This window comes from Sitophilus oryzae, unplaced genomic scaffold, assembly GCF_002938485.1.
Source record: "Sitophilus oryzae breed Bouriz unplaced genomic scaffold, Soryzae_2.0 scaffold_85_pilon_pilon, whole genome shotgun sequence".
NCBI lineage: Eukaryota > Metazoa > Arthropoda > Insecta > Coleoptera > Curculionidae > Sitophilus > Sitophilus oryzae.
Window position 1 is genome coordinate 2201100 of NW_022147483.1, and position 14400 is coordinate 2215499.

At 32.3% G+C, this 14400-nt stretch overlaps 1 protein-coding gene across 1 annotated transcript; it reads right to left on the reverse strand.

Annotated features, from left to right (window-relative positions):
* Nucleotides 1-5137: 5137 nt before the first annotated feature.
* LOC115890163 (endoplasmic reticulum mannosyl-oligosaccharide 1,2-alpha-mannosidase) lies at nt 5138-14330 on the reverse strand. Its single transcript, XM_030910325.1, has 10 exons — nt 14097-14330; nt 13730-14039; nt 13493-13678; nt 13273-13421; nt 12855-13043; nt 9087-9274; nt 8864-9030; nt 7471-7595; nt 7279-7419; nt 5138-5856 (listed from the first exon to the last, which is right to left on the reverse strand). The coding sequence occupies exons 1-10, from the start codon at nt 14178-14180 to the stop codon at nt 5632-5634; spliced, it is 1764 nt and encodes a 587-aa protein (XP_030766185.1). The 5' UTR covers nt 14181-14330; the 3' UTR covers nt 5138-5631.
* Between the last annotated feature and the right edge of the window lie 70 nt (nt 14331-14400).

The following is a 14400-nucleotide window of genomic DNA, read 5'->3' on the forward strand; positions in this document are numbered from 1 at the left end:
AAACGATAGACTAATGAAATTTTATGGAAGCATTACTGTTATGAAAACATACTTTCTGGTAATTTTCTCACTTTTTTAAAATGAGTGGAAGGTGTTGAAATAAACTACCCCTATCATTCTCGTTAACGAAATTAAAAAAAAAGCTTATCAAACACATGCAAAAAAATTAATTTGGATAGTTTAGTTTGTTTAGAAACTTTTTTATCTCTTGTGTTTTTTTGATAGAACTCACCGATTTGAAATTAAAAAATAAAATGTAAAGCATTACATTTTTAGATAAAGAATCTAGTGGGCTGCTCTAATTTTTTTAGGAAAAAATCTAGTCGGCCGCTGTCACTTTTTAGGATGTTTCTAATATTATTTTATTGACATTACTCTACTGCAATACGTTATTATCTAGATTCTTATTATTATCGTTATTATCACTAGATTCTTTATCTAAAAATGTTTTTGATCCTGACATGTAGTGCTTTACATGTTATTTTTTAATTTCAAATCGGCGAGTTTTATCAAAGAAACACAAGAGATAAAAAAGTTTCTAAATAAACCAAGCTACCCAAATTAATTTTTTTGCATGTGTTTGATAAGATTTTTCTTTAAATTTCGTTAACAAGAATGATAAGGGTAGTTTATTTCAACCCCTTCCACTCATTTTAAAAAAGCGAAAAAATTACCAGAAAGTGTGTTTTCGTAATAGTAATGCTCCCATAAAATTTCATTAGACTATCTCTTTTCGTTTTCAAGATAAAAAATAAAAACATTATTTTTCCGCCATCTTTGTACCGCGATATCTCCCTAATGGTTGACTTTTGACCCAACGTTTATGAAGCAAACTACCATTTATTTTGAACAAGGAATCGCCCCCTGAAGTTTTTCGCATTTGTTTTGAAACACCCTGTATAGGGGAAGAACCATTGGGACGAGCGTAGAATTACAGAAGGCTACTAGGCAAGCTTTTGGACTTATTACACCAATTCGCCTAATAAATTGTTCTAACTCTGTGCGCAAAAGATGTTTATTGTGTATTCAACAAGGGGGTGCTCAGTTTGAACATCTTTGATGATTTTTTATAATATAGAAAATTCTAATATAGAAAACTATATTAGTCAATTACAGTTGAGGGTTGGAACCTTTGGTGTTAAACAGCAAAATAAAAACACTAAATCACCACAATACACCAAAACACTTTTACTTTTACACTGGACGCGCGTTTCGCTAACCATGTTAGCATCATCAGCAGATGATTATAAACTCAACAGTTTATAATCATCTGCTGATGATGCTAACAACATGGTTAGCGAAACGCGCGTCCAGTGTAAAAGTAAAAGTGTTTTGGTGTGTTGTGGTGATTTAGTGTTTTTATTTTGCTATATTAGTCACCCAAAAAATACTTTATTTTTAGTTTTATTCTTTGTTTATTGTATCGATTTCAATTGTAATTACTAATACTAATATAGAATGTTAATTTACCTTTTCAAAAGTCTTTAATTATGCAGATAAATAATAATATAGAATATTAAATTGTGATAAAAAATAATTAGGCAAATAGGTCACCATAAAATCAAGGACCGCTTCGATATAAAGATCAAAAACCTAATATTTCTCTCATTCTTAGAAATAGATGTCCATAACTTTAGATCATTGGAAAGGGTAAAACGCCAGCATTTTTTTAAGTTCACACCCAACTACGATTTCCATTTAAAAAATTATATTTTTTATTATTTCTGACAAAAAACTACGCCACTGGATTGTGCCTAAAAAAGTGCCTTGATAACGTTTTTATAGAATTTTTTTATTCCGCAAAATAAAAAAGTTATGGGCAATTTTCAAAATGGTAAAAAATTCAAAAAGACCCCGTATCTCAGTTGGCAGTGAAAATATCAACAGGCAGTTTACGCCATTAAACGTTTCTCAGAAATCGAGTCCATGACATCTATGTCGGTTTTGCTCTATCTGGTCAGGAAATAGGTTTTCCCTGTTAAAACAGACCAATTTCGACCACCCTGTACACCAAAAAAATATTAAAATCTTATAAATATATATAGAGGTGTTCTCCCTTTTTTGTCACTCAGTATATCAGTAAATTAGTTTTAAAGACGTCTTGGTTTAGTAAAACAGGTAATAAATAAAAACCAGTTCAAATTTTTATAAATTTTTATTCGCTACCAAAGATAAAACAACATAAACAAATAACATTAACTCCAAAAGAATCTTATCTATGTACGGTATAATCGAAAAAAAAACTCTTCCAGTTGGTTTAGAAATGACGATCGATGACATTCCCCATATAATTTTACATATAAAATGACAGCGACCTTTATTTCATAGCTATCGCTGACGCCGTTTTTTTTTCGATCATATTGTATTTTATATTAGTTTAAAACTATACATGTATAATTTCATCACCTGGTTTATAAATATATGGTTTAAAAAAGATTAAAAAATGAGTGTATGTAAAAAATAATACTTAAAAATGAAATAAAAAAGTTAATATGAAACGATGATGCCGGATATTTGTTAAATTTAGATAATTACAAAATTACCGTATAATTTACGAGCATAATAATACGAAAAACCAACAATATAATTTCTTTATATTTCCCCTTAATATAAGAGACATATTTACATCTTTCATTATAGCTGATTAACGTAAAATTTCCTTAATATTATTACAAAAATTTACTAGTTGTTAACACCTACCTACATGTTAATATGCTAAAAATAAAAAAAATACAAATGTGAGATAAAAATGAGTATTGAAATGCATTAAAAATAAAACATGATGGGACAGATTAGTTAAATTCGAGTTTTTAAGAGTCTCATTGCGCATTTATTTATACAGGGTGAGTCAAAGAGATTCTAAGAAAGCTCATGTTCGTTTTCACTTTTGATTTTCATGATTTATTTATTAATTTACAGGCTAAATTGATAAATTTATTTTGAACACCCTGTATCGCCTAACTCAAATATGTTTTTCATGTAGGGGTTTCAAGTAGGTCTTAAAATGAATTTAGCAAAGACTAAAGTAATGTACAAACGAAGTAGTAGACAAAAAAGACATTCTAATAACACAAAACTGGAAAGTGTAGAAGAACACTAATAATAACACTATTTTTAAAACAAACATTTTATATCTACCACACTTCTTTGAAGCACCCTGTATACTGAAAGCTAATTTTGAATTGTGTATCTTAACATTCCCTAAAACTTTTCTATATTTAACATTTTTTCGTAACTCTCAAAACAAACGAGATAATGAACTTTATCTTTGACTCGCCCGGTATAGATTTGTATTCGAAAAAAAAAACAGTAAAAAAAATAATAAATGTAATTAAAACTATCTTTAATTTCAATGTGTATTTCCAATGAGTATTTTTTGACATATTCTATGATTAAAAAACGTATTTTTGAGTATGATTACGTTACTTTACTATCGAGACTCTATATTTCCTAAATGAGAATCAACGTATAATTTACTGAGTGACTCAAAAATAATCTGTTATGAAAATATTCCACTATAATCACTCTTTTTGATAAATTCGATCTAAAAATCCCATAATAACAAACCATGTACATACACTGAATATTTTACGCCATAATATTTGCTCTACGTGTATAGTAATGTATGTAGTAAGCAAAAAAAAATACTCCATCAATGGTAATTCTAAAAAGTCTCATATTTTGACTAGATCTAACACCACTAAAACCTTAGAACAACCCTACGATTACCATACAATTCAATAAGATTACATTAAAGTTACTTTAAAAATCTGATGGACCCAATCATTATCTTATATAAATCTCGGTACACTCTGTATATTTATATCATATCACAGATTTTCCCTTGGCTAATAATAATAAGATCTAACGTAAATAAAAAATATCAAAATGAATTAAAAAATTGTATAATTTTTCGAAAAAAAAAATGTTTTTATGTATACCAATAAAAATATACTATGACCAAAAAGATATTGGTTTGTGCTAAAATAACTTTTAAATTTAAGCTTACGTAAACAATGGTTAAATCAGAATACATAATACTGTTTTACTATAGTATAACAAGAAATAAAAAGACGTCGTGTTAGGCTTAGAAATAACCTGACAATGATATAGACGAAGTTATGTCACGGCCTTGTCAAACATTAAAACTACTAAATATAAAAAATAACTTCCAAAAGAAAAAAAACGGCGCCACAGTAGCCCTTCAAATGATATTCAGATCTGTCTAGTAAAGAATACTTCGAAACTGTTTACATTTATTAAAAACAAAAATATAACCGATTGATATTTCGAAGGCTACTATGACACCGTTTTTTTTTCGAAAAAAAAAGAAGAAATTAAAATATTAGTTGTCATAGTCCAGGATATCAACAATAGAGACAAAAGAGTTTGAACCAAACAACTCTGTTGTTTGTTTTTATAATAAATAAAAATATAAATAATATACGGGGTGCATCTTAAAAGTGGCTCACCCCTATAACTTTTTTATTTTTTTCAGATAAAAAAACGAGATTTGGTATGTTAGTAGATGACATAAATTAGGATTGATTGACGTATTCAATTGTTATGGTCACTTCCTGTTTCACCGGAAATGACTACCGTCGGTATTTTTTTACTTTATCCGATAGAAAATGACATTCTGAATAGAATGACATATCATATGTCAACTTTTGACATTCTCGCTTAATAAAAAATTGTATTTAAAATTCAATCTAGAGTGCCATGGCTATGTTAAAAACACTAATTCTTAATCAAGTAGCCTTGGAAAAATAGATTTGATCGTCTAATATTTTTAGTGTGTTGTCCTGGTCAGTTAGAAATTGCTCAAATCGTATTTTTAATCATATCTCAATTTTTTCAAATGGAACGAGGGTGGCTCATTAGCATATTGGGAAAAAGCATTTTTTTACGAATAATTTGATACCACACACTTGGTATTTCGAGTCAAATTTTCTTTCATCTTTTTTTTTAAAAGTTGACATATGCCATGTCTTTCTATCCAGAGTGTTATTTTCTATTGAATAAAGTAAAAAAATACCGAGGGTGCCATTTAAAAATCGAAAGTTGAAAGACAATTGAATACGTCAATCAATCCTAATTTATGTCATATACTAACATACCAAATCTCGTTTTTTTAACTGAAAAAAATAAAAAAGTTATAGGGGTGAGTCACTTTTTAGAAGCACCCGGTATATAAATAAAAGTCATATATCAGCACTTACCTTCGAATATTTTTTTGGTCATACAGAATTTTCGAAAATCGAAAAAAAAACGGCGTCAAAGACGGCTGGAGAATGACGATCGATGATAATTTTGGCGAGGTCAAGTCCTAGACCTGTAATCTTGTTTACTTTTTAATGGTGCGTTAATTTTTGACAAGTTTTATGTCAATTTAAAGATTGACCTCGACAAAATTATCATCGATTGCCAATTGCCATTCCCCAGCCGTCTTTGACGCCGTTTTTTTTCTCGATCATACCGTATTTTTAAAGTAACTTCAATCTAATAATATTATGTCACGTGACTAATATATTTATCGCAAAATAAAAATTTATTTTATATTTTTTTCTAGTTCGCGATCATATATATGGACGAAATTTTTCTATATTTTAATTAAAAAATAAAAAACACTTAGATATTGGCTTTGCCTATGGGAAAAGGGTGTGCCTCTGTATTTACCACGTATCTATCTAAATCCAGCATCTTTGGATCCTCACTGAACAGCAAGTACAAATACTTCAAAGTTTCGCTCAGGAAAAACGACTCCATCATGTCCTTGGGCCTGACGTTGCCCGTGTTCTTCACGTTGCCTATCGATGTGTAGCCGTTGATTACTTTCGTGTAATTCTCGAATCCCTGAAAAGAAAATCAAATGGAATTGAATAAAATCAGTGGCGTAGTAGGCTAGGTAACCAGGTAATCTTAACTAGGTAAGTAACTATATTCGATACCAAATAAACTGTTAGTTACATCATCAAGGGCGCGATTATTAAATTAATTGTTGCCAGCCATGGACATATTCGGCGCCAGGCTGACTAACTGGAATTTAAATTTCGCTTTCAGTATGGTTCATAGTTTATTTGCAAAGTATGGTTGATTCATGTAAACTATATCATTTTTAAAATACAAACCAAAAATACGAGGAATAATTATGTTTTCCATGTATTCTACAAAATATTTATTAATTCGGAGTATCTAACTAGCGTGACGTCAGAAATCTCGCTCCGAGGCTGTTCTATTAGAGACGGCATTGCAGCAGCATGGCCCGTAAGTTGCTAACCTAATAAAATTAACACTAGAAAAGCCCGCGGGAACTGTCAAATTCAAAGTTATTCGTTTCACACTTTGAATAAGAAGACTAAGGAAGGAGCATAATGCTATCCATGTATTCATGCATGGTGGGCGGAAAAGCCACCATAAAAGCTCTCTAGGGTGGGGATCCTTGACAGTTCTGTTTGACGATTCATTTGACACATTTGAATTTGATTTGAAATTTTGTGGATTTGTCAGTCTTTACGGAGCATATTTTATGTTATTTATTATTTATTCTACTACTGATAGTTGTATAAAGGTAGTAAATCTAGATGGAAATTGTGGCAGAACTTAAATTAACAGTGACACTATCGCGATTTATCGAAAAGACTCTAAAATAGTTGGTTGTGTAGCGTGCGGTAGATCTCGGCAAAAATTGAGTGAAATAATGGAACACCTTTTCGCTAGTAAGTGACTATATAATATACATACGTGTAGTAAACCGATCATTTATGAAATTCACTTAAATTAACTAAATTATATATTTTTCTTGCATTTTAGCTTTTATTTATTACTTGTCAAAGATTAGATGTCAAAGAATTTAGATACGTTAATTTGACTTACCTGCTTCAGTAGCGTATCGGATGTTTGTGTTAATAAATACTTATTATAACTTATCTATTTTTATTAGAATTATATATTTTTATAACAATTTTAATAACTACCAACATTTATTCACAACGTAAAATAAAACAACAAATTATTGAGTCTACCCCACGTCTACCCTACATCATAGTTTTACATTTTTTAAATAAAATTAGAACGACACTGATAAACCGGAATTTAAGTCGGCCATATTTGAGGCCCATCGCGGTGTACCTAAGATTTTTGATATGTTCCTTCCTTAGTCTTCTTATTCAAAGCAAACCGATGTTTTTCAGGAACCGCTCTTTACCGTAGTTTACCGGTCTGGTTCGCCTGGTTTTGCAACGGAATACATCCTTAGAATTAGAGGATTTACCATACCTGGAATATCTGCCAACCCCATTCCTGATATGTTACATTGCCAGTAAACTGGTACATGTACCACAAACTCTCCAAAAACTCTGGCCTCAGTAAATTATGAGCATCGTTGGCTTTCACGTACATGTCATTGGAATTTTCACCCTAGAAACCACCATATTTAAAAAAATAAAATTCTAAAAAAATGTAATTAACCTGTATATTGAAATAGGTAATTTCTGGAGCTAGGAAGGTAGGTTGCTGAGCATAGGTTTGGTAGCAAGTGGTCATTAGTTCTTCGGCTAGCTTCATGTGAGAGTTTGACAAGCCATTGTGCACACCTAGAAAAAAAGAATTTTTTTGTAGGACATCCCCAAGGACTGTATATATTCTAAAGGACTGTTCGATCGCGTCAAATCGCCGCTGTCGTAGTCGCCGTGGAATGCTACGTCACGCGCTGACCAGCGCTCCACAGTGCGGCGGATGGTTATTCTAGCGGGACAAAATCTCAAGAGCAATGTTTGGGACTTAATATCTAAGAACGTAGCAAATGGTCTAATATATAGCAACTATATGGTTAAATTTATTTATTTATTAACAACTTAATTTATTAATAAATAAATACAAGATAATAAAACTATGATATTATTCGTACATGACACACAAAAACCGTATTGTAAACTATTGCCAAATACATAAAATTATGATATCAAAAAACTCTTTAGCAGTTTTTTTTTAATTAATTTGTAATCTTGTGACACCCTCTATAATTTATTTTAAAAAAATATATTTTATTTTGAAAATAATAAATAAGATAGATATTTTAATTTTAATTTTAACACTCGTAATTGTAAATTCATAATATAGTAAGTATCTAAGACAATTTTTTAAACTCAGTGTCTTTTGATGGAGTTGTTTTGTTTTTATACTATCCGATTGAAATGAATCTTTTTGGGCATTCACCTGTTAAGCTTGAACTCCTTGTGACTGTGACTACCTGTGTTGGTAACTATTGGTAACTCAAAAGATCTACATCATTCAATATATCGATATTTGAAAAAAAGTGAAAGTTTGATATCTGCAGAACAAAGGCATGAAGGATTTTAACAAATAATATATGTACAGTAGAAAAGTACATACCTTTGGCAATCTTCAACATAATTTGGCTTTGGAATAAAATGTATAAGCATTTGTAAATATTTTGTTTTCGTATGATCTCTGCCTTGCTGAGCAGAAAACCACCAAATTTGGTTGATAAAAATGTATCGAAATACCAAGAATATTCATGCATTTTTATATCAATTGGAATGTCTACTATTTATTTTTACAGTACACATTTTTTGGCTTATTTCTAACCAAACGCTTTTGTCCCGCTAAATTTATCTTCCAGCGCACTGTGCGCTCGTCCATCAAATGCAAAAATAACTGTCACTGTCTAAAATCTCTAGCGCCAACTTCAACTCGGTCCCCAGATGACGTAAAAAAACTGACAGTGCAGGAAGATAGGAATCGAACTATCCTTTGGGACATCCCGTAGAAAGGGTCTCATAACGCATTTCAAATCCTTCCTCATACAGGGTAGTAAAAGAATAACTCAAAATATACCCACCTAAAGCTAAAGTTCCTGGAAGATAGCAAGTCAAATGGTCCATCTTTGGTTTCAAGTCTTTGGAGCCCCCCAGGAGCTCCCCTACGAATAGGAACCCGTTAGGAACTGTGCGTTTCACCAAATGTTTCGAGACACCCTCAATAGCCTCTACATAGTCATTTTTTAAACTAAAAATTTACCATTAAAAAGATAGTTATTAATTTAAATATATCACTGGGCTTACTATTCTACTGATTTTTCCGTTTGCAGCCATTGTTTGAGTAAATATTCGTAGTAACTATCGCCTCTAGCGCCCAGTGTGATGGTGGCGTATGCCCTAAACTGGCCAGTGTTTGCATTGATGAAAATAGGAACTAAACCATCGGTTTTTTCTAGTTTGTGAACTATTTCGGACACTCTGGAGACCACGTTCTAAGAAATAGAAGTCAGTTATTTACAACATACAGTGTTGAGTGTGGCGCCTCTCATACGCCGCGAAGGCTCCAAGGAGAACGACAGTTTGTATTGAAATGAAATTTTGTGAGCATATGTAGGTTAATTCAGAGCACTTTTTAAAAATACAGGGTGGCCCATCGAAAACGTTCCGCAAGGCATAACGGCCAGGGTAATTTATTTTTCAGAAAATTCAAAAACACGTCAATTTTGTTTGTGAGGGAGACAACTTTTGCCCCAAAAATGATTGCAAAATCTTTAACCCTCTAAGCGGGGGTGTCATCCCCCAATTTTTTTCAAATGGAAAGGGGGGTCCAGTGGTACCGCAATGAAAAGGGCTTTCTATTCTCTATACTTTCCGGCTTCGTTTTTGAAGATCGGTCGAGTCATTAAAAAAATATGAAGGATTGAAATTTGAAAAGTTTATTTAAACATTTATCAGAGTAAATGATAAGGATAAATTCCTTCGACCAATTTGCTGTTTTTTCTTATTATTTCTAGATGTTTACGCGTTTTTTCACTTGCCACAAGGTTGAACGATCAGGTGCGGTAGTTGCTAGATAGCTGTTCTGTGAATTATGCGTTGAAGTTCTTCTCAATATCGTTAAATTTTTTTTCGTCATACTATATTGTTATATTATTATAACATAAGCAAAATCAGAATGGAAAAGATGCATATAACGTCCGCCGGACGTTATCATAACGGCCGGCGGCCGTTAAGTTTCTAAGGTAATCGTAACGTGTGTCACCTGCAACAATGACTATTTATTGTCAGTTGGACTTTTCAAAAATTGGGAAAATAGACCATAGCGAGATGTCGCGAGAAATTCCGTTGGAAATACAGGAGGAAGCGGCTGCGGCTACTCAAAATTATACTTCCGACTATAACCAGAGAGAGATATCAGCAGGAATATGACAATTTTTTGAAGTGGCGGCAGGATAGAAGTATAAACAGCGTAAATGAAGCGGTATTGCTGGCTTATGCTAAAAGAATGTCTGAAATGTATTCTCCTACATCATGTGGACAAAGATATCCATGTTTGAAGCTTTATAAAACTGAGAGTATATGAAAACATCGACATATCAAGGTAAAAGCCATTATATTCTTCGATATTTAATCATACTCATCTAAATTATATTTGTTCATAGATTTGGTAAACTGTTCATGTTTCTGAGGCGCAAAACGAAGGTTATTCACCAAAAAAGCCAAAGTTCTGTCGGAGAATGACATAAATAATTTTCTACTGGATGCCGATGATTACACCTGGTTACTCAAAAAATTGTATTGGTGCTTGGTATTCTTGGAGCTTGTAGGCGCAGCGAGCTTTGGTCACTCACAGTTGATGATTTCGAAGATTCGGAGAAAAATATTCTTGTCTCATTAAGAAATACTAAAAATAAGAAAGATAGAAATTTCTTATTCCAAAACGGGCCTTCCGTTTGATGCCTATGGTTTATACAAAAATACATCAACCTGCGTCCTCGTAACTTTGACAATCCCAATTTTTTCATTGGTTACAAGAAAGGCAAGTGTGTTAAGCAAATCGTCGGTATACATACCATCGGGAGCGTACCGCAGAAAATTGCAAAATTTTGAACTTGGAGAATCCAGAACGTTATACAGGGCATTCATTTCGTAGATCATCAGCAACCATGCTCGCCGAAAATGGTGGTGATTTACTATCGCTAAAGGAGCTAGGAGGATGGGAGTCTTCAACAGTGGCAGAAACTTACATAGAAAAATCAGTTTCCAAAAGAATGAAAATAACAAATCATGATAGCTCCAAAAAATAATGTGTCTTTAGTGGATACAAATATTTGCCATTCTTCAGTAGCATCATCTTCTTCTATAAAATCTGTAAATCCCTGGGAAGGATTACAGATTTCTAAGAACAACAAGTGCACTTTTAATTTCCATGTTCATTATCATGAAAAATGAATTTTAGTATAAGACATTATGTATTTTTATCCTTACTTGTGTTATTGTTCAATAAAATTTGTTATTAAATAGTAGTGTTTATTGCTCTAAAAATCTGCAGTATAAACCAATAAAACTGGTTAAAAACAAGACACGACGCATGACGGATTTATATTTAAATCCATCCATAGATAACTTAAAAATTATTAGAAACTTTTTTTAGTAAAATAAGTAGATTGGTATGGGACGTCATCTGCTTTTCTTCTGTCATCGTCTGTCGAAATCTTACCTGAGAAAAAAAAACAGAGTATAATCGAACTTGATTTTAAAAATAATGAATGTGGCAATCGGGTTGGCCAGATATTCAATGAACGCCATCCTGACAACCACCTTTATGGCAAAATTGTTCGCGAGTTAGTAGCAAACTTTCGCGAAACTGGTTCCGTTATGAATAAAAAGAGGCAGAGGGAAAATCCAAGTTGCCATGGATAGTACGCTGAGTATAAGAAAATTAGCCAATGAGACCGGCCTGAATCGTACAAGTGTCCAAAAGATATTAAAAAAAAACGCTATTAAAAAGTTCCACCCGTACAAAATTCAGTTGGTACAAGAACGCAACAAAGACGATTTTGATCGTCGCTTGCAATTTTGTGAAGATTTCGCAATCATTTTTGGGGCAAAAGTTGTCCCCCTCACAAACAAAATTGAAGTGTTTTGGGATTTTTTCAAAAAAAGAATACCCTAGCCGTTATGCCTTGCGGAACGTTTTCGATGGACCACCCTGTATAGAGAGTTCTACAGGGTGTCTCCAAAATAAGTTACATATCAAAATTGTGTTTTTTGTAATGGAACACCCTATATATTAATTGATTTTCGGAGTCTGGGAGAAAAATAAAGGTGAGTTTCATTAGAGAAGTATATGACTAAAATGTAAGGTTTTTGACATATTTAGCATTTTCTAGAAAAAAAGAACAATTTTTAAATTACAATAAAAGCTACCTAAATTGGAATTTACCCGGTATAGCCTAATATCTAGTTAAATTAACTATTGTACTTTAAATCAAATTAAAACTTGTTCCAAAAACTTATACAGGGTGAGACAAAATTAATATTGAACATTGGTCACCTTTAAAAGCATGTTACTCTTTTATTTTACATGAAACACCCAGTATATTATTCCAATATTCAATGCAGAATTCATGTCTCCTCAAAATACTATTAAGGTTGCCTAACCCTCAAACAAAGATTTTCCTAGATATTTTCATTTACATGATTGATCTGAGTAGATCTTATTATTTAATAAAATCTAGGTGGCTGTGATATGTCTGACGTTACTTTAACATAGCTGTCTAATTATTCCAACTTTAACAACTAGTAATCATTTTGTTTGAGGTAAAACAAAAAAAAAACAGAAATTTGCCGAAACTGCAAACTTATTCTACATCAGAGAGAATTGATATGATTCTATTATTTGGTGAATGCAGTGTTCAGTCACCAATTAATATTAAAATTACTCCAAGTTGTCAATTCTTGCTTTTTTCTCTTATGACTCAATTGAATGGAGTGAGAGTATCGCGTGCTTGAACAGTTCAGAGCTGCACAACTGCGTGAATGGAGAACAGTATATACATAAGTGATTACCTCATATTTAGGATTGTTAGTTATCCAACTTAAGTATCTAAACTCCAATTGTATAGTTGTTACTTCGGAAGTACTACTATCAGGAGACCATTTAGGTGCGTGAGCTTTCCTTGTGAATAAATTGACATCTGACAGAGGAATACCAGACTCAGTGTCAAAACATGGAAGCAATCTATCAGCTAAATCAGTCTAGAACAAGATAAACATTATATACACAATTTTAAGTCATGTTTTGTGTCCCAGAAATAAATGCAGATGTTTTCACTCCTTAAAACATCTAGTCAAAGTAGATCTGGTCAAAAGAAACATATTTTCTTTTTACCATTTTTAAAATAAATTAAAAAACAGGGTCCAAATATACTCACTTCAAAATATTTGCACTTATTTCTGACACACCCTGTATATTCAATATACTTACCGCTTTTTTCAGAAACATATCGTCTTTAGTAAAGTGGTAAATACTGAGTAATCCGCCTAAAACCCTTATTGTAACCTCAAACAAATTCACATCCCTATTAATGTCAAAATTTAAATGCTTATCCACCCAATTCCTAGCTTCTGTATACTCTAAAACACAATAAAAATATTGATTAATTTTTTTTATCTCATCTGAATACACAAAAATTAGAGTTTCAAACCTTCTTTTAATCCCATCATGTACATGGTATCCAACGAATCAACAATGGTTAAGCCTAGTCCAAACCAGTCATGGTATCCTTCTGAAATCGGTTTGAGATGATCGTGTCCCCAGGCAAACTGTTTGTAACCCTTCCACGCATGTTGGAAGGCTTTTTTAATCGATTTCTGACGTGAAGTGTTTGCTTCTAAAAGAATAGTTATAAATCAAACATCCCTGGTTTTTTTTTAATAAATACCTGGAAATGTTATGATATCTTTCGGTGGTTCCACCACCTGATTACTATCAACCTTACTGTTAACTTGAGCTCCATCTGGCTCCTCTAATACTTGGTTTTCATTGTTGTTCTCCGCTCCATTTTCGATTACTTCCCTTGGATTGTTACCGATGTGAGTTAAAGTTGATTTCTCGCTAGTTTTCTCAGTTTTTTGTCTTGATATAATCGCACCCTTGGTGTCGATCGAAATAACGTAAAATATGGTGATTATGAATACTAGTGCGGCCATGTAAGCGGTGCTTTTTTGGCATTTCGAAAGCTGGTTCCATTGCTACAAAGTAATCGTAACTGTAAAGGAAATATTTCGGTAAAAAAATGGGGTACTCACCCTTTTTAAGTTAAAAGGCCGTTTACGGTCGAATAAATAGTCTTGGGAGAGGTTGAGAGAGACATGATCTCCTCGCCCGAACATATTCACAACGACTATTGTTCATTTGCTTTTATCATTATGAACAATTCGGCTTATGACACAGTTTTCCTACTTTTATTTAGCATTGTTCAAAAAATAAAACAATCGGACAAAATTCTGCATACACGTTTGAGAGAAATCATATGTTTTGTGTTTGATTTTTATTGACATTTGAGAGTGGAACATTTCATTCTGTGGTGAAGTTTGGCCATAGATTATAATT

Coding starts and splice junctions, on each gene's coding strand:
- LOC115890163 (XM_030910325.1), bottom strand. CDS start 14,180: ATGTTCGGGCGAGGAGATCATGTCTCTCTCAACCTCTCCCAAGACTAT. Junction 14,040..14,096: donor GGCCTTTTAACTTAAAAAGG/GTGAGTACCCCA, acceptor ATTACTTTGTAG/CAATGGAACCAGCTTTCGAA. Junction 13,044..13,272: donor ATATGTTTCTGAAAAAAGCG/GTAAGTATATTG, acceptor ATCTTGTTCTAG/ACTGATTTAGCTGATAGATT.